This window comes from Pyxicephalus adspersus, chromosome 1 (genome assembly GCF_032062135.1).
Source record: "Pyxicephalus adspersus chromosome 1, UCB_Pads_2.0, whole genome shotgun sequence".
Lineage (NCBI taxonomy): Eukaryota > Metazoa > Chordata > Amphibia > Anura > Pyxicephalidae > Pyxicephalus > Pyxicephalus adspersus.
In genome coordinates, this window is record NC_092858.1 from 46,695,717 (window position 1) to 46,716,931 (window position 21,215).

General features: G+C 37.3%; 1 protein-coding gene across 1 annotated transcript in view; it reads left to right on the forward strand.

Moving 5' to 3' along the window:
* ZC3H13 (zinc finger CCCH-type containing 13) overlaps window positions 1-14,152 on the forward strand; it is a 30,380-nt gene extending 16,228 nt beyond the window's left edge. Inside the window, 8 exon segments of the mRNA XM_072409977.1 lie at window positions 228-723; window positions 1,549-1,652; window positions 2,248-3,270; window positions 4,757-5,284; window positions 6,859-7,008; window positions 8,844-9,044; window positions 11,245-11,408; window positions 11,622-14,152. Coding sequence (XP_072266078.1) covers window positions 228-723; window positions 1,549-1,652; window positions 2,248-3,270; window positions 4,757-5,284; window positions 6,859-7,008; window positions 8,844-9,044; window positions 11,245-11,408; window positions 11,622-11,786 — 2,831 coding nt within the window. The 3' untranslated portion in view covers window positions 11,787-14,152.
* Window positions 14,153-21,215: the final 7,063 nt, after the last annotated feature.

Here is a 21,215-nt window from a genome sequence, read left to right on the forward strand (position 1 = left end):
AATATTTATGACTTGATAAATATGACATACTACTTTACTGAAAGCAGACCGTTTTTTTTTTTTTTTTTTTTTGAGGCGGTGGGTGGGGTGGGGGGGTTTGGTGAGATGGCTTTTGGTTCTGGTCACTGAAAGTCCAAGTAGATTATGTACACTCTGTACTTTTTATTTTGTATGTAAGAAATGCTGCAGACAGCCATCAACATGCATACGTGTCTTGTAATTGACAGATCAAAGACCAACATCTCCAGCCCCTCACAGAGGAAGGAATGATGATGAGCGCGAAGAAAGGAGAGATGAGCGCAGGGTTGACCGAACAGATGATAGGAGGGATGAACGAACTAGAGAGCGTGAGCGAGAAAGGGAGAGGGAGCGTGAAAGAGAACAACGAGAAAGGGAAAGAGAAAAAGAGCGGGAGTCTGAGCGAGAGAGGGCTCGTGAGCGTGAACGAGAAAAGGAGAGAGAGCGTGAAAGAGACCGAGAAGAACGCGAGAGAGATCGAGAGCGTGAAAGGGAGCGTGAGAGAGAACGGGACAGAGAACGCGAGCGAGATAGAGAGCGAGAGCGTGAAAGAGAGAGAGAACGAGATAGAGGCAGAGAACGAGACAGAGAGCGTCCAAGAGACTGGGATGAAAATAACAAAGGAAGAGAAGATCGCAGAGAGAGAAGGGATGATATACGTGAAGAGAGAAATCCAAAAGATGCACATGAAGATAGAAAAAACAAGTAAGTGTCATTCTTAGTTTATATTAAATAAAGTACCATGATAGTTAATTCTCCACTTGAAACCCAGATATTTATATTTTTTATGCAGAAAACAGAGCTAATTTCCTGCTCCCTTCTACAATGCATAAACTAATAAACTAAGCCATATTTATTATTATAAGCTTATAATTTTTGCATTTTCCCAATCCTAAAAAATTACTTGGCCAGTAGGGTGACACCGATTTTAAAGATTACTAAAAAAAAAAAAAAAAAAAAAAAAAAAAAAGCAAATCACTTATTCATCCAGAAATGTTTATACTACACCGGTCCACCCTTCACCGGAACACCCTTCTTCCTGCCTCTTGCGTACACAACCAGATTCAAATGCTTTTAAAATTTAACTTTGTTGGTGCTGCCAGTGGAAAATGCACAGCACAAACTAAAACCTGTATTTTCTTCTACTGATCATGTATAGAGGGATGTGTGTGCTTATTCTGTAGATGGTTTTGCAGGAATCAGACTAGGTATACTTAGGAACACTTTTGCCATAGGTACGATTGGTGTGTTTTTAATAAATATACATATCACTGAATGCTTTTACTTGTTTTTGTAAAAAAGATTTCTGCAAGTTTTCGCTCTCGCTCTCTCTCTCGCTCTCGCTCTCTCGCTCTCTCTCTCGCTCTCTCGCTCTCTCTCTCGCTCTCTCTCTCTCTCGCTCTCTCTCTCGCTCTCTCTCGCTCGCTCGCTCGCTCTCGTCCTTTGACCCAACCTAATTACTTTTTGTTTGAATGTTCTTTTTTTATTTTTATTTTTTTTTCTTGAAACTGTTTATTTCACTTTTTACAGAAAGCGGCATAGAAATGAAAGCAGCCCAAGTCCACGTCAGTCTCCAAAGCGTCGTAGAGAACACTCCCCAGAGAGTGATACTTACAACAGTGGTGATGAGAAGAGTAAGCATTTCCAGATTTTAACAAAAAACTTGTTACATATTGTTATCTACACAATTGTTTTTCATTTATATTGTCTTGTTGGATGTAACTGATGAAGAGCTCCATACTTGAATAGTTCTTTGTCAAGGCTTTGTGTCATTGTGCAAACTGTTCAGTAACCAGTTATATTCTGCAGAGAGGTAATTTGCTGCAGCAAGATATTGCTCATAGATTCTTTGTTTAGGAGAGAGGTTATATTCACCAGAAGAAAGCAATACGTTGATTTAGATGTGCAATTAAAGACCTAGACTTCTTATGTTCCTTAAGCAAACCTGGCCAGTAACTTTCCTTTTGGTAAATCGAGGGGTTTGCCAGGAAACCAGGCATTATATACTGAGCTGCACATACGGCTCAGTATATATTCAAGAAAAGACTGAGAATAGGCAGGTAAGTTTCTATTTAAAAATTATAAAAATACACACGCATACACGTGATATCCTTTCTGCAATGATGAACCTGCCTGCACAGTTATGTTTACGTTTGGAATACTGGTTGTCTTGCTATCCTTTGATAATGAAATGATTTGCACAATTAACTTTCATGTTTTTGTTTTCAGATGAGAAGCATAGACTTCTAAGTCAGGTTGTCCGTCCCCAAGAGGCTCCTGCTCCAAGTCCTGCACAGGTACCTGAAGAAAGACCAGCTCGCTGGAAGGAGGATGAACGCAAATCTGACAGAAAAGAGGCATCCAGGCGCTATGAGGAGCCCGAAGTTAAAGAGAGAGTATCTGTATCAGAAAAACAGAGAGAACACTTGGTAGATTCTGAAAGCTCAAAGACAAAAGACATTGAGAGCATAATACAACTTAAGCAAGAAGAAAGAGAGGTTTCTGATAAACTGCATGATGACAAAACCAAGAAGAAAATGCTTAAGAAAACCGTCAAGAAAAAGAAAGAAGAAGAAATTATAGTAGAAAAAAGTTCTACTGAATCTCCACAAGAAGAAGCGAAAGTCTTTTCACCCAAGAAGGGTCAAAAAAAGAAAAATCTGGAGAAGAAACGGAAAAAGGGCGATTCTGATGTCTCTGATGAAGAACCTGTGCCTATTGGTAAGAAAAAGAAGGGCCCTAGGACACCACCAGCAATAATCGCGCCAGTTCCTATAGCAGCAGCAGTAGCAGCTTTAAAAGAGGAAGTTCCTGAGGTGTTGCCAGAAAAGATACCCAATGAACCAACTCAAACCACATTCAGTGACTGGTCAGATGAAGATGTACCAGAAAGGGGCGAAACCTTCATTCCACATAGAAACCCAGAAGAACCAATTAAAAAGCCAACCAAACTCAAAGTGGAGAAAGAAGATTCCAGACCTGCAGTTGTGGATGAGCCACCTAGTCGTAAGCTTTCTGAACAGAAACGTAGCAGTAGTATATCTAGTAACCAGAGTCGTACCTCTAGCCGCATCCGATCTCCTTCTATTGACTCTGTTCACCGCAGTGGAGATGATCATGTTGCTAGAAGGAAATTGTTACATGGAGGCTCTCGAGACAGAGACCGTAACAAAAACAATGAGCTCCCTGGCGAACGCAAGTCTAGAATTGATCAGCTGAAAAGGGGAGAACCCAGTCGCAGCACTTCATCAGGTAGATTCTTTATACTTATTTTTATAACTATATTGGTTAGCTGAATTGGCCAGAATAAGTCAGTCAAGCAGTCTGATCAGCCTTCTGTGTAGCCCTTCTAATCGTGAGGTCTTCAAAATGCTTATTGTAAGGTTAATGAAACCTAATTTGACACTGTAAAGAACAGTAAAACAGTAACTCAGAGCTGTCATTTTGGTTAATGAAAATTTAAGGCTGAATTGCCTATTAAATTCAAATTCTTTTTAGAATTCCTTTTGATTCCCTGAGTATTAAATATGTCTGAGAGTTATTTCTCACATTATTACCTACCACTGCCTTAGTGGTATACAAGTTCCTATTGTATTGACCCTCTAGAATATAAAATTTGTTAGTAATGTATATTTTAAGGAAACCTAAGCTGTGGTACGCACCTTTGTTTTCCTATACAAAGGTACAGACTCCACCTTCCAAGTAGATTGTTTAGTAGGCCTTTTGGCTCTTGTTAAAATGCTTATGATCATTTTCCTGATGTAAAATATTCTTGTGCATTCCACATACAGGACATTCGGTCGGGTTGCAGCCACACATCCCAATACGGCATTCAGGTGTGTAGTACCTCACTAGGCCACTAGGGAGAGCATTGCCTATAGATAAACCCCCTGTGGGCTTTGTAGATTTTACAAATATATTTGTTTATTATACCTTAATGTCTATATATGTGTATAAGATTAAAAAAATGCTAAAATATGTTTGAGGCTTATAGTGATAGGAGTAACACAGTAATATTGTACACCCCAATATGGCCAGGTTCGACTGTTCTGATTACATTCATAATTGTTGCTCAAGCTTGTTGAGCTGCAAATCCCATAATTTTTCCACAGTGGGCAAATGATCATTTAAGTGTTGTTTGTGGGATAAAAAACCAATGCCTAAAAATTAATTTAACACTAGTACAGTGCACATTCTTCTCCATTATAAGGATTTTGAACTGACTAGTAATTTCCCCAGCAAATGTTGTGAGGAGTGAAACTGGGATCCCATGTAGGAGACTCTTACAAAGATCCTGTAAAAACAAAACGCTTTAGTACTATGTCCTATCCAGTAATCCTTTTTTGAGAATTATTGATAGATATTAAAAAGTTAATATCTTAAGAGTAATAGAGCCAGTCTAAGGAAACGTACCGACTCTAAATCAATTTATATAAACATTTTAATTTAGCAATCCAATTTAAAGTTTTTTATATATATTTTTGTTGTATGTACTTGGGTTTCCATTTGTTGCATTCTTCACATTAATTGCTAACTGATGGTACTAACGTCTCATACAGGTCTTTACTCATACTGGACTCGCATTGGCACAGTATGGCAGTCTTTCAGGAGCTCAGATCATCCTGTTACTAATGGAGCAAAATTGCAGCCGCTTTTTACTGTTTGACATTGGTTTCCAGTGTAATTTGCCTTCTGAATAAGTCTTAAAACAAGCAATGTTTGTTTATTCTTTTTGTAGATCGCAGGGACTCTAGGAGTCATAGCTCCCGAAGAAGTTCTCCTGACTCTGATCGTCAGGTACATTCACGATCTGGATCGTTTGACAGCCGGGAAAGAGCCCCTGATAGAGATCGATACGAACATGACCGGGAAAGGGACCGTGACAAGGACAGAGAGCGTGATAGGAGGGATGTTAGGACACGAGACTGGGATCGAGATTCTGATAAAGACTGGCTAAGAAATCGAGAGAGAGATCGATTAAGAGACCGGGAGAGGGATCGAGAAAGAGACAGAAGGCGAGATGTGGAAAGAGAGAGAGAGAAAATGATTCCTGAGAATATGGAGAAGGAAAGAAACAAATCTTTAGTGACGGATGTCACTACAACAACAGAACAGAAACGAGCTGATACAAAAGATAGGGACAGTGACAAAACCCATGAGGCTTCTGGCCGAAACAACCCTTCTCTAGACAAAGGGGATAGAGAAGCTGAAACTGTGCAAGATGTAATCGCTAATCGTAAAACAGAAAAAGCAGAAAATTTTGAAGGTAAGTTCAAATATTGGTCTGGCTAGGAGATCACAAGGTCATAATAAACAGTAATTTGAGTATATCAGGTAAGACCCAAAAATCTGTTTTTATATTATCTATTTAAAATATATACATGATACTGCCAATGTGGTTCTGCCAATAAATGCATTTTTTTTAAATTTATTTTTTGAACAAAGGGATGTGGAAGATAGACAATCTATGCACTTTTTAACCATTTACTCTTCTGTGGGCTATGAGGAGTTTCAAAATTTCTGTGTTTTGAGTTTGTGACATATCAGTTGGTGATGTAGGCCAGTAAAACCTACCTAAGCTTATAACACAAGAATGTTTAAAAGGGCTAAAACCATTTGTTTTTCCTTAGCGATCTGCAGTCTGCTATGGCAGTCCCGCTTCAATTCCTGTACTAAAGACAAAACAAAAAAAGTTAGATCTCTCCTTAGTGAAAATAAATTGTAGAGAAGTTTTTTCTAATTGGAGGATTTTTCCCCTCCTATTACTCTGATAATTAAAATCTTGGGTTTCCAATCACTTTGAAATACTGAAACACTTACAATAGCTCTGCCCCAGATATATCTTGTCAAAAAATTACCAGATGTAAAGGCCTGCCTTTTACCAGTCCTTTGCTTGCTGGAAAACGAGGATGTCACTGGTGACTAGAACACCATTGCAGAGAGAATACTAATATATTTAATTACTGGAAAAGGCAACAATTGTTTGATGACTGAACAGACTTCCTATTATTCCTATTCCTATTATCTTCCTATTATCAAAAAAGGGAAGTGAACATTAAAATTCTTAAATGGATGAAGTTAAAACTAAACAGCGTGTGTGGAAGAGGTTAAAACTCCTAGGGCTTGTCTCCAGTTTTATTATATGCCTAATGTCTAATTTCCCTGTAAGCAGAGGTAAACCTTAGGTTGCTTAGTATAGGCCAATAGTTAACTTTCTAGCTAACACTTTCTAGCTCACACTTTCTAGCTCACAGTGCCCTTGGCGCCCAGTGAAACAACCCACTTGACAAATGCCCCTGGTAACAGACCTCTTTCAGGTCATTACCTACCCTTTTCTGCACTGCATTTATGTAGCTGCTGTCTTTGCCCTCTTTTTGATCCACATCCAGGAAGCAAAGGGGCCTTTTGCTAGTTGACTGGGTAGATCCTGGCAAAGGGAGCAGCTGCTGTAGTAACCATTTAGTAATAGTTACTGCTAGCCAGTAAGAACAACCAGGTATCAACCCTAGGAACTCACACAGTGCCCAGTTTGTGTTCTGCTGCTGTTGGCTATTTATCTGTGTCTGTCAATGGTCAATTTGGATTTTTTTATTGGCATATATTGTTTTAGTTTGTATACCGTTCACATGTCTAGTAGCTGGTCTTCATACACTCATTGTTTTTGATAAGTGTGGGATGAAATCCTTTAAGCAATACTTCAGTGTACCTGCGGAGTGCAGAATTAAATGTTCTTCTGCACAGGAATTCACTTTTACGTTGTACCTTAAATTTGTAGAATGTAACTTTCTGTGATTGTGTTAAATACTTGGCCACAATTTATATCTGTTTTCTGACTTACAGGAGATCAATTTACTAAGCTTGATGAAGATCAGTCGGATGATTCTGTGGCTGGGGAGGAGTATGAGCCAATTAGCGATGATGAGCTTGATGAGATTCTAGCTGATGATGCTGAAAAGAAAGAAGACCAGCCAGATGATGAAAAGATATCAGGTAATGTCATTTTATAAGATCATAAGCAATCCTCCGTTTTCACAAGTGAATGTCTCATTGTACAGAAAGTGTTTAAGTGGAAAGAGAATAAAAATAGCTGATTGATTAAAAGATCTGTAATGATTTTCTCATAGCTACATTTTCTTTTTTTTTTTTTTTTTACAAATCTAGAAAATTTCAAAAGTAATTTCATCTCAGCTTGGATATTTATTTTTTTGATTGCCACAAAGTATTAAACAAGTTCATGACCATGTTTCTATTGGTCTAGTTCAGGTTGATTTGCAATTGCTCTTGTACAAAGCAAATCAGGTGGTGGCTGTGGGATATTAACATGCGGATATATATTCATAGAAAAGAAGTACATACTTTATTACCCTGTGGGGGCACCCGTCTATAGATAATGCTTTGGGTCAGGAATTTAGGGCCACCAAGCACTTTTCAATAACCACAGGGGCTGTTTTTGTGTGGTTACTGAAAAGTTGGTTTACAATGCTGGGGCTGCCACCCGCCTACAGAAAAAAAAAATCTGTAGAGAATACTGTTGCTAGCCATTATAGTCTTGAACAAAGCTAAATTTTTCTTATCTTCACTCTCACTCTGATTTGCTAACAATTCAGATTTCTTTTTATACTCAATCTTACCTTCAGCTTGTAGAATATAATACTCTTGAATGCTGTAATTTTTTTTATATATCTTTATAAATTAGTATTTTAGGATGTTTATCAACCTCTTATGGTGGTGAAATTTGATAACAAAAAATATATTTATGTTGCTAAGGTAGGATTGAGTGGATATGACTAATGGTTGTAGAAAATGCTCAACATATTCACTCAACCTTAAAGTTAATTAGATTATTTTAAACTTGGGGAAATACGAGGGGATGCTGAGAAGTTCCTTGCTTTGCCCCTTCCAGAAAAAATAGAAAAATGAGTGTGGGGGGCATATGACAGCCTAATATCTTAGTATGTAACTATGCAAATATCAGGTCCTTGCGATTTGCGAACCTGTGATGGCAGAGGCACAAGCAAGTTTCATGTTGTTGGAGTTACGGGCCATCGTGAAGTTTTTGTTACTCTAGGGAAACTGTCCCAAACACTGGGGGAAAAGTGTCCTCCTTTTCCCTGGAGAAACAAAAACTTCATGACGGCCCGTAACTCCAACTTGAACGTGAAACTTCTTTGTGCCTCTGCCATCACAGCTTCTCACTAAAAGAAAAAACAGTTTTAAGAATTGCAGAGATATTTGCACAGTTACATACTAAGATATTAGGCTGTCATATGCCCCCACAGTCATTTTTCTATTTCATCTGAAAGGGGGCAAAGCCAGGAACTTCTCGGCACCCCCTTATAGTAAATCCAGCTATTAAGCTTATTTTTTTTATTTTTATTTTTTTATTTATTAAATATGCTCTGCTTTTTTACAATTTTTGTTACCAGTGCTCCCAATTAAATTGGCCTTAAAATAAAGAATATGTATTTCAATCCCCTAAATGTCTTCATCTCCTTGCCGTATCCGTTTATAAGGTTCTTGCACGTGATTAATGCTTGCCGTATTATTAAATTTAGTTCTGCTTTTAGTGTAGGCTTTTAGGCATAATACTGCATTGTATTCTTTATAGAAAGCTTAGAATAGAATGAAATTCTGGTCTCCTTTCATTTATTACTTCAATCCTAGTGACAGACATCACTTGATGGTTTCCCGTACTGACACCCTTCACTTGACAGATGCAAAAAAAAAAGTGTTTTTTAAACATGGACACATTTCGGTTTTTTGTGATAGATCTATAACTTCTTATAATTTAATTTTTATCATAAATTCTGTTCTGTTTTATATAGATCCGCTGGATGTAATTGATGTGGACTGGTCTAGTCTAATGCCCAAGCAGGCCAAGGAACCTCATGAATCTGGTGCAGCTTTATTAAAATTCACTCCTGGCGCTGTGTTACTTCGTGTTGGCATTTCAAAACGTTTGGCTGGGCTTGATCTATTCAATAAAGTCAAAGAAACCTGCCAGCAAGCAACAGAGAAACCTAATGGTAAGTTGTTTTCTTCTTCAATATTGATCATCATGGGTTCATTCTTTAAGCTGAGGACCCAGATAAGAAAATTGCTTGCATAATTGGGACCAAGGTAGAATTGTTACTAAAATGTCATCATAGCCATACAAAGGTAATATAACAGCCCAAATAGATCAAAACAGAGAATACATTTTAAGTGTCATTGTGATGGAGCTGGTACTCCACTGGGCAATCGAAGAGGAACAATGATATAGCTTTCAATAGCAGACGTGTGTAGCAACAGTCTTGGAAATAGGAGCCACTTAAAGGGGGATTGTTGAAGCTAAACTCAAGAAGCCTCTTCACTCAGTTGAGTTCACACAGTTGTACAACAGGTCCCTCTCCTGTACTGGTAGTGCTAACTGATTTCATTGCACGAAGCCAGCTTCTCAATTTTTTAAAATCTGCAGCAAATCGGACCATGCCTTATTTGCAGGCTGATGAATGTTAATCATCTTGTAGCCCTTTCTTCCCTACAGCTTTAAATAATATCCTTGGCATGTTTTCCTATTTATTCACCTGCATCCTGTCTACTGCTTTTTTTCTGTACCCTATCCACAATGTTCTCCTTTGCAGCCATAGTCCACTGCTTCATTCTCCCCCTGTGCAGTATCACAGTGAGGTTGAATGTTTGATTGAGAGCAGCCATAAGCACATCAGAAACTTGCCAGAGGCATGCCTTGGATGTAGTGTATGGTAGGCAGAATGAAACCCCTGCAGAAAATAAAACATGTATGTTTAAATTCATAAGCATTGCTGTGTGTCCATTAACTTGACAAATCATTGACACGTTTTTTGGTTTGACAGAGTGAGTGCTAGAAACAGAGGACATGTCACAATATCTGCTCCAATGTTAGAATTCCCAAGGGAAATGGGATTTACATTTGGACATTCTATGCTGTATTGCAGTCACAAAGGTGTTAGATGTAAGGACAATACAGTATTTTAGGAAAATGGGTGGATTTATTTTCCGCTTTTAAAGTGAACCTTTGCTCAGATGATGTACATTAAAAGTATTTACATATGACATCTGAGCAAGCATTAGAACAGCACAGTCCTGCCCTGTTATGATTATGTGTAACTACTGCTATGCTTCAGAAATTAAACATGCTAGTAGTATTAAGGATTATTCTGGACTGGCCTACAGTTTATTTGACCACTCCACCGGTAGGCAACAGTATATCTCACAAGTTAAAGACTTCCCCTGTACCTCAATGGACAGAGAAAAAGAATTTGGAATGTGTGCAAAAATCAAATTTTATATTTATGTAATTTTATGTTCTTAGTCTGGGCATACTGTATTTCAGGTAACAGGCTTGTAGGTTAAAGGTAATTCTGCTTTAAAAGGTTTTAACTAAAGGCATAACTATGTTCTTTACAAGTAAGTTACTAATACTTTCTATTTTCAATCCATTTGGCTTGCAGTTCTGTTCAGAGCATTTTAAAAATGAGCAAATGAGCTTTCCCAAATTCTGCTTTGTAGTTTTCTTTGGTTCTCCTATGCAATGGGTCTTTGATGGTCCAGCTCTTTCCTTAGGCAATTCAAAGCAAAAGCAATGAAATGTGTCATTATATTGCAGTGTTTTTGTTGCATATACACCCTCTAAATTTTTTGGGGGTTATGCTTGGGATTGCAGACTAAATCTCTGAATTACAGTTTTCCATTGGGTAATATAGCTGAAAAAGCACTAAAATATTTAACAAAAGTGCCAACAAATTTTAAAGTTCTTTAAGTACTCTAATGCCAGCACAGACATCTTCACCTGGTCATATTACAGGTTTTGTTAGGTCTTCGGCCAACTTGATTGGCCAGGCAAGAATGATGTAACGCACATGTTGGGGAGTAACAGGGATTCCCCACTGAGCTGCAATTGGCAGCCTGTCTCTTCTGCAATAAAGTTGCCTTCTTTCAAATTTTTTTGTTTAAATGATTGCTTCCACTTTGAACAATGACAGACTTTTGCACTTGCATTTTAAGTATTAGAACACAGTGTGTATGTGTGTTGCAAAGTTCCATTTATTTAGATTTAGAAGGTATTCATGTTTGTGAAATGACTGTTATCCATGTATTGTGGGTATACTGACACATTGTTCTTGTTATTTATTTAAAACTAAAGTTATATAGCATGTTTACCTTTTTTTCTGGGTACTAACTGATTGATTATCTTTAATTATTTAGAAGCGGAAAACTTGTTTGAACATGAGTTGGGAGCTCTGAATATGGCTGCACTTCTCAGAAGGCGAGAGAGAGCTGGCTTACTCAGTAATCTTGGGCCCTGCTGTAAAGCACTGTGTTCTAGAAGGGACTTGGCAATTCGCAGACAACTTGTGCAAAATGAAAAGGTAAGGAAGTATGCCAATCAAAGAAGAAATATGGTTCATTTTAATAAATTGAGTTGTTTAAATAAGTGTTCCTGAACTTCTTAGACAATTGCACTATCATCAAAATATTAAGCAAATTTATTATTGTGAATACTGAATGTTAAATGCATATACAATTTTTTTCCCATTTACCATTTTTAGAATTTAAATTGACTTTATTTTTTCTCCTACCAGGGCACTGTGAAGCAGACTTACTCGAATCCTCCTCTGGTTGACAGTGAGCTTCTGAGATTAAGCTTACGTCTTTTCAAAAGAAAAACAAATGCTTCTTGTCAGGAAAGGACTGATGATTGCAGACATTCTGTACCAAACAAGCAGCCAGAGACTTGTGTTTCTTAATTCCACAAAAGACTGATTGCTCATAAACTTTGAATTTTGTGTTTTACTAAATATTATTCATCCATTTTTTGTTTGACCTACTTCATGACTTTTTCTTTAAAGTAAATATTGCATTTTTTTAAAAACAAAGTGTAAATATTGAAACATGATGGGGTTTAATGTTTGAACAAATTTTGCATTTTATTTTTCTTCCTTTAGTTAAAATTTAGTTTTAGTCTGTTTTTAAAGAATTTACAAGACATTCAGTTTAATAGACAATTTAACAGGCATTTCCGGGGTCACACAGATGCTGTTTTAACCTATTTTTTTTAATGGTTATGATCTACCTATTGGATATGCATGTCAATGGAAACCTTAATGTTCATTTGTCATTTCATCAGAACTCATTACTTACATCAGAGAGAAATATATGCATAAATGAAAAAGAGTTTTTGTTTTTCTAGAGGACATTCAAGATAATCATGTACCTTTTTTCATACAGTTATGTTACCTGCTCACTTTTAGCATTATGTATTTTTTTTCATTATTAGAAGATACCCCCAATAAGATCAGTGCACCTCTTTAAAGTATGGTTAGGTTACCCACATGCCCTTAAAGTTTTCAGTAATGACTGTTATTGTACACACTCCATAACTCATCGCATAAATACAATAGGCAAGCTTGCTCCGTTTTTCATGGTGTTTTGATGGAGCATGAATCTTTTGCCTTCCAGCTGTACTGGTTCCAGACCTTTACTTGTATTTTTTTTCCCCAGTTACCAGTTGTTGGTAGATTAAGGATGTATGTCTGAGATGTCAGAAGTCTCTCCAGTCAACCATTGTTTTCACAAATCCCAACTTACTGAAATATTGGTGATTTTACTGCATTTGCCATGTAACTGCATGTGTCTTCTTGCAAGAGAGATGTTGTTATAAAGGATCAGCAATATCACTTCAATTTTCTCTAGTCCCAGGGCTGTGACTGTTCGATGCTTGTCGCTGAATACTGTCCCAGCTCAGCGAGGAGTCTGCATGCTTTTCATGAGCTGTGTTTGAGAACTGGCAATACATGTGCTTTTTTTCTAAAGTTGTTCACCCTTACCAAATAGAACAGCTTTCTTGGTCATTTGCACATAAAACCCATGGCTGGTCTATATTATTTATTTGCAATTAATCACCAACACCCTAATACGGTTTTCCTGATTCCTAAACATTTTTCACATCTTTACCTCTTTTGGGAGGACTTTGTTAAAGCTGAACTCTGTCACCTTGAAAGTATTTTCTAACTTCCATCTCCTCTCCCTGTCTACCTGTGATACTTTTTTTTTCCTATGATACTTCAGTTATCCTGACCCTGTGCTTTGTAATTCATTTTCTTAATCCATATAATATTTTAGGAGCTGCTGGGGAAAAAAAAATCTTTGAAGGCCAAGAGAAGTACAGTCTCTGTTCTATTGTGACTTTTAACCAATGAGAAGAAGGGTGAAGATGGGGACCATCTATCTACTGTTCTGACAGTAACTTCACTTATCTCTAGCACTATACATGTATTTCATAATATGCAGCCAATGCTGTACATTTTAATGAGCAAACAATCCCTTATCTCTCCCATTCACAAAAATTAACACAACCCTCTCTTGTGCAGACAGTAAACTCTGGACAAACCTAGACTTTCTCCATACATCCTTCCTGTATGCTGAGCTATTCTTCAAGTTTTTTCCCTGACAGTGTTATCCACTTTTCTTTGCCACTGCCAAAAAGCACAATTAATTACACAACTATTTTGTATTGTGTGTTATGCTGATACAACCCTATTGTACAATGACGCGCTGTGTAACTCTGAGTAAGTTTAGCAGACTTCTGTGTCTGTTAAACGGGGGGGACACCACCCTGACAGCAGAATTGTACACTTTAACAAGGACAAGCTATTTCAGCTCACAGCACTGCTCTTTCATGTTGTACATAGGCATTCCAAGAGGGACTGCACTTGCATGTAGACCACCCTGCTTAGCTCACAGACACAAACCTGAGGCTAAATGGCTAAGACAGAAAACAATTGGCTGTAAGGGAAGGGCTACAACAACATAATTGGTCTTAAGATATTTGCTGCAGCTTCCAATGCTTTTGTGTGAGAGAACATGACTGCCTTACTTTCAGCACAGGAAAGGACTATCTGCAAAAATAAAGGTAAGGCTGGAGTGGTGTAATTAACCATTCATATGTGTCACATCATACCAAAGTTGTCAGACATGTTGAATGACACTCTGTCATTTAAAACCTAAAAAACATGTATTCCTTGGCTTAATCACTGATTTCAGGTAATGATCCCCCCCTACCTTATTGTGTGTGTGTGGAGCAGTTTATTAAAAAGCTGAAGTTTCTAATATGGCCTTGGATTTGAGCTGTTTGTTGTTCATTGTTAATCTATCCATTTTTGTGGGTGTTTTGCCTGACGGTCTGGGCGGCCGCCTTGGTACGCTTACCCTTTGTAAGCATTTATTTATTTTAAACATCGTAAAGTAAAAATGTAAAGAACAGTAAATGAAAACACTGTAAAGGAATTCATTCTTTTAAGCCTTCCTTAAAAAAATTAAGGCCTGTTCCAACTGTGCAGCCATTCTAATCTTTATTAGCATTGGTGAATTTTGTGGGTGATAGAGGTGGATGTTTGGGGCTACACAATAGAATTCCACTCCCTGTCACCTATTTGTGGCAAATCTACCTTTTTTTTTTCTCTGTGTCTCATAAGCATTTAATAGTTCATGGCCAAAAACTTATATTTATCTCATCAGACCTGTTCCGCTCCTATTGTAAAATTGGGGATGGATTCATTCAGCTTGGTGACGTCATTCCTTTACCAGGCTTTCATTATCATTCTTTCAGGGACAAAGCAAGGTTTTCACCATTTGTTTTATACTGCCACCTTGAGCAGTGTTGAGCAGGTGCAGCTTTCAAGACACCCTTTAACTAAACTAAATGAAATGTATGTGTGACCTTCTTGACTGACTTACAGAAAACGTCAGTCCAGATGTGATAGTCATCATTTTCAAGCCCAGAGCCATTGACATTGCTGCTGAGATTGTACTGTTTCTGAAGACATTTTTTTATAGGTTTTATATTTATTTATATTTACCCATTTCAATTTTCCCGCTATTCTTCTAGTTCCACCATGGAAGGGGTTGATGCTGAGTGACTGGCAGTCACTGTCATTCACTGGGTGGAGCGTCACAGTTTGTCTATTGTCAGTTAGTGCAAGGGAAAGTGTAGCTCTTGTGCAGAGCTACATGGAGCTAAGATGTAACTCTTACATGTATGTGCTTAAGGAAAGTCTTTTCCCCTACAAACAACACTAGACTTTCCAATCTTCGATTCAAATTTTTCAGTCCAGACATCATCTGGGTCCTCGTTCAAGGGAATTCCATGTGGCCAGTTTTACTTCAGATCATTACAACACAACATCCTGACATTGTGAGACAATTCAGTCTAGTCCTTAAACAGACAAATTTGTCTTACTCTAGATGCTAGACCCTTTACTAACTTTGAAATTCTTAAAAAACCTTACTTGCGTTTTGTGAATCTGAAGAATTCCATCCTAAAGATGTATCTTTTTTTTTTTTTTTTTTTTGATAGACCCTTGGCCTTTAATTCTGTGGGTCAGACCTTTCTACATGGAGTGGAATACATGTTGGTTCCCCGTCTGCTCATTTGTGATTCCAGGCTCAGAATGTATTTTTTAGGCCTAGAACCCTTTTTTTACTTCAGGTGGATTATGTACTTTCACGTAACCCGGACACTGGTCTACCTCCCATCTTTCCAGCTCACCAGAAGGAAACTTCCCTACTGCTGTCGATGTAGGTTCTACCTCTAAGGCATTGCATTTTTTTTTATTTTTCTGAAAACAAATTCCACTTTTGTGATTCTAGATTAATAATGTAACAGTGATTTTTCTTTTGGATCCGGAGGCTCACGCCAATATTTCAAATTATGATCTCATGGATAGAGCTTCCTTTCCTGTGAATATCTGTTAGTGTGTCTAAAGCTAGGTACACACTTCCAATAATTATCATTAGAAAACAAACGATTATGACTGATCAATGATTATGCGCGATTATATTTGAATGATCGTATTGTGCACATTTCTCTACATGCTGTAAGAATACGATCATTCAAATATTATCCACCAATAGTGTACACACGCTAGATACAATCATTTGAACGATGCAGGGAGGGACATGTAAAGGAGAATGTGTACTGCATAAACATCCACGATCACTTAACGACTGTACAAACGATAGTGAATGATCGTTGGCCGATCAGATCTGACGGTTGTTCATTTCCAATGGCAATCCTCGTTCATCAGTGTCGTTGGTCACCTTTTTTGTAAACGATTTTTGGACGATCGGTACTTCGTTTCCAACGATAATTATTGGAAGTGTGTACGCAGCTTGGTCTTTTATCGCGGGTATGGGTTGCAGACTCCGCTAATTCCAGCTTTTGCCACAAACTCTTTACCAGCTGAGATTGGCATGCTAGTGTTTTGTTGCCCACCCTGCAGTTGGACTGAATTACACAAAGGTGAAAGACTTTGTGTTCCCCAATGGATCATGGAGATTTTTAGAACTTAACAAAGAATCTTTTACTTGAAATATATTGGGGACACATCTTACTGTCTGTGGTTATGATCATAATTCTGCTCCTACTTTCTATTAAACTGTTATAGATTCTATACATTTTAATGGCTTGGCTTTTAAAGCCCCTTTGTAAAGGTATTTTAGAATCTGTAATTTTGTTTTTTTGTACCCAAAGCCAAACCCTGGTCAGGTCCAGGCCCTGCTAGGTTTTAAAAATAAATCAGTCTACTAGAATACTTGCAATTGTATCTATCCGTCTCTTCACTTTATTTACCTACTAGATGTCTATTAGATTAAATGACTCTGGAGTCACTCAGCATGCATAACTAAGGAGATTCAGTGACTGCACGGTGCCACTAATTTACAGCATATTTAGGCAGAGAACAATATCTGCATCTGGAGGACCACCCACCACTGGGTGAAGACCATTATGTGCCCAACCTTTAGAAAAAGGTCTGTATATTTTTGTTTTTTAACATAATGCAATGGGGATTACAGGTTCTTAAGTTAACAGTTTTGTTATATATTTAGACTTGTTTCATTGCTGGGTTATGGTTACCCCCTCGTTATTTGTGCATTTCTCTTCTATGTCACAAGGTTTTAAATCATATGAAATTCTTTTTTTTTTTCTTTTCTGACACATCCACAATACTTCCAATAAAGTATTCGCTTACTCTTGTTTGTTTGACATCCCAGGATTTCCCTTTCTTTTGATAAATGCCATTTTAATCACTGCAAAAAAAGAAGCTACATTATATATTTACACACAAACGCACACAGTAATAAACCTTGTAATTGATTTTCAAATAACCTTAATATGATATTGTAAATCAATTAAAGTAGTTTATGTACATGAGATAATCAATTTTTTATCAGGCAAACAAATTTTTAGAAGTATGCAGTGGTGGTATTTAAACTGGTCCGACTTCACTTTAGGCAGGTATATATTTTCCAGCTGTTTTATTTCATAATTCAGATAATGCCTCATACTGTTACACAAGCAATTGTAATACATCATGCATCCACTTTCTGCTGAAAACTGGAATAGGATTATTCTGAAGCAATTTACTATTACAAAGTTAAAACCTCCATAAAAACAGAAAATAAAGCACGAGGGTGAAAGATGAAGCATTTTTTCTATTATCAGTTAAAGTACAGATTTGTACAAAACGGATGCTCAAATTCAAGTCTCAGGGTTAAACCTGCCTGAAATTTATTGATCTAATTTCATTTTTCCAGTGTTATCAGCCCTGACTGGTACCCCATTGTAGGAATTTCTCCACTATGTTAGGGAAATGAGGGATGGGGGGGGGGTTGTGCTGTATTCTTTCTGGGTCTGACATCACTGCCCCTCCAGAGATACAAGTGCAGTAAGTGAGTGTTCTTTGCTAGCATAAATGTAGAGATCTGGTTTGGACTCAGCAGGGGACAGGTCAGACCTCTACTTAAAAAATGAAAAATCCCCATAAGGAAACAGTGATCTTTAAGTAGAGGTCTGACCTGTCCCCTGCTGAGTCCAAACCAGATCTCTACATTTATCAGGGAGCATGAGCTTTGCTAACTGCAGCTATAGGTCCGCCTCTTTAGGGTGCTTATTGGACCTCTGCAATGAGACCAAACTATAAGGGATTGAACACCCTTTGTTGATGGAATGTAAAGTATTTAGCTATTTGTAGAGGGTAACCTGCTTCATAAAATACAAATTAGAATTAAAACACTGTATTCCAAAAGCTGCTACCGGTATCATGTTTAATAAACCCACATCCATATGCATTTAAAAATAGTTCACGGTCCATGGTAACATTAATCCCCAACAATTGCAACTGCTAATCCTATTTGAAAATGGAGCTGGTAACCTGGCTGTCAGTGCTTTCAGAGTCACTGACCTGGATCAAGAATACAGCTAATGAAGTCAGATTAAATTTAGAACTCGTGATCTGCATATTTGTTCCAAGGTAGTGATACAAAGCAATAAAACCATAGGACATGGCAGATAGTCAGCATTATTAGACAGGAAAGGTTATTGATGTTAACCTAAATTTTTACTAACCAAACAAGGCTTTCAGGAGAGGTACATATCAATGTACAGGGGCCAAAGCCTCATATTCCCAAAAGTATCAAACAATTTTATTAACCAAATATTTTATATATTTTTTTTTGTTTTTTCATGTACATTTCTTACTAATTTTTTCTTTACTGTTTAAAAACATGGTACCAGCTTGTCTAGATTAGATTCTACCATTAATGCGTGCTGGGTCTGTTAGGGTAACTTTGTCATTCTGTAAAAAAAAAGGATTTTAAAACCTAAGCTTAAGGTGGATTTTCCTCTTATAAATACTAGCAATAGCTTGGTGCCGATTTAAAAGTGGAATATTATACAAGTCTCTGAAGGTTAGCCTGTGGAAAGGCTACTGGAGATAAGAAAGGCTTTCTTGGAGATGCCGAAGGATATGGTACTTCTGTCCCAGAGGATGGAGGCCAAAGTGACAGGTCTGAATTTAGAATTAAAGAAATCTTATCAATGAGGTTGGTGTCAGCTCCCGGTGACCTTCATACTTATCCTCTGGTGAGGTTTATTATTTGCAATTGTCAATTGCACTGAAGCAGTAAACAATATTGGGATTGTGTTTTGTTTGTTTGCTTACATTTTATGGCACTAAAATTTGAAGATACACGTTATAAAATAGTTATATATAGATGTGGTTCACTTTCTTTTGTAAACCAATAATATATATATAGGTCATTCATTCTGTGAATAAACAGATATCAGTTATTGTCCTTTTTAAGGAAGACAGCACATATTGTACATGCTGGTTATAGTGCACTTTTTTATAAAAATCCAAGTAAAATGGGCCATCCCAGACATTGTTCAGAAAAACAGAGTACTTTTCAATTAAAAGTTGATTGGAGAAAACAAAACTTATTAAGAAGTGCAGAAAATGATAGGCTGCTCAGCTAAAATGATCTCAAATGCTTTAAAATGGCAACTAGAGCCTGAAAGACGTAAAAGAAAACAGAAAACTACAATTTGCATGCATAAAAGAAAAGCCAAATGGCAAAGAATCAGCCAATGAACAACTCAAAGAGGTTTTAAAGTTGCAAGTGACTAGTGTTACAATTAGCAGATGCATTTGTGAAGCCAAACTATTAGCAAGAGGACCCCACAAAGTCCCAATGTTGAAAATAACCTGCTGAAGAGGGTGCAGGTTGTCAGGCCTAAAGTGAAATGGGACAATATATTTTGGACTGATAAAAGCAAAATTGTTCTTTTTGAGTCAGATCACCCCTAAACACTGATTTCAAGGCACAGTACACTGTGAAGACTGTGAACAATGGTGGTGCAGGCATCGTGATCTGGGAATGTTTCTCATACAATGCATATTTATAGGTTATCAGGCATCACGGATCAGATTGAATACATCTTAAAGAGGTCATGCTGCCTTATGCCGAATAAAAAATGCCTTTGGGCGTTTCAATAAGGCAACAACCCCACACACACCAGCAAACGAGCAACATCTTGGTTCCAAATATGTGGTTTCTGAAGCAAAACCATGAAATGCAGAATAATTCTGGAATGTAGTCCGATCACCATGGAATACCAGTTCATAGGTGCCAGAAATTGGTTGACTCCATTCAACACTGATGTTCAGCAGTTCTCAGAAACAGTGGTCATACAACTAAACATTAGTTCAGTGATTGAAAGGAAATCAAAATCCTAAAACATTTTTTTAAACGTTTCCTTTTTTACTTACTATAAAGGTAAAGAAGAAATACATTTTTCCTTATGCTTTGATTCAAAATAGAATGTGCGATGTTTCCAATGCATGTGTATGGAAATTAAAGCTATTAAAAAAATTTGAGCTTTTTTCACATTTTTAAACACACTGCTATTATTCTAAACACAACTCTAAATCCTAAAACATTTTTTAAAACGTTTCCTTTTTTTTACTTACTATAAAGGTAAAGCAGAAATACATTTTTCCTTATGCTTTGATTCAAAATAGAATGTGCGATGTTTCCAATGCATGTGTATGGAAATTAAAGCTATTAAAAAAATTTGAACTTTATTCACATTTTTAAACACACTTCTATTATTCTAAACACAACTCTATAGATCTGGCAATACTTTAACAGCCGGGTTACAAATGCAGCTTGAGAAATGCATAAAGTGCTCACTATCTGTACAATTGCCAGAGATATAGATGTACAGTGCAGTGCAGGGGGATATTTTCCATTACTATGTTTACATTTTAGGGAGCTTTCCATTCACGTCTCGTCCTATTGGCACTAGTTATGGGGTCACAGAGGGCAGTGTATAACTAGACAAAGGTTTTACCTATAACAACACTTCTAACAGATTTGTGCTGTTTGTATTAGCGAGATTTCCCTCACTTTTTGTCCTGGTCACAATAGCCAACGAGACAGACATTAAAAAAAAATCTACCAAAGACACAAACATCTTTCAGAGGCTGTAAACCTTTTCTTTGCAATCTATACCCAGAAACAGCTTTGACTGGAGTTCTGCTTTAGGCTGGATCTTACCAACCTTCCTCCATGAGTCATGCATCAGCTCCTCTGGAGCTTTCCACATTACTTGTACAGAGCTTAAATAAAACACAATAAGCTGGCGATATAATCATTATTGACATTTGCCACAGCTGATTATACCCATCATCCACTGCTGAAACTGTATTGTGTGCAACATTAACACTGCTGTTGTTCTTTAAACCACCCAAGGCTAAAGAGCAGAGATCGTGTAGCTGAGTATAGTGCTATGTGCAAACTCCAGAGCTGTCCGTCTTATCTCCAGAGTATTGTCA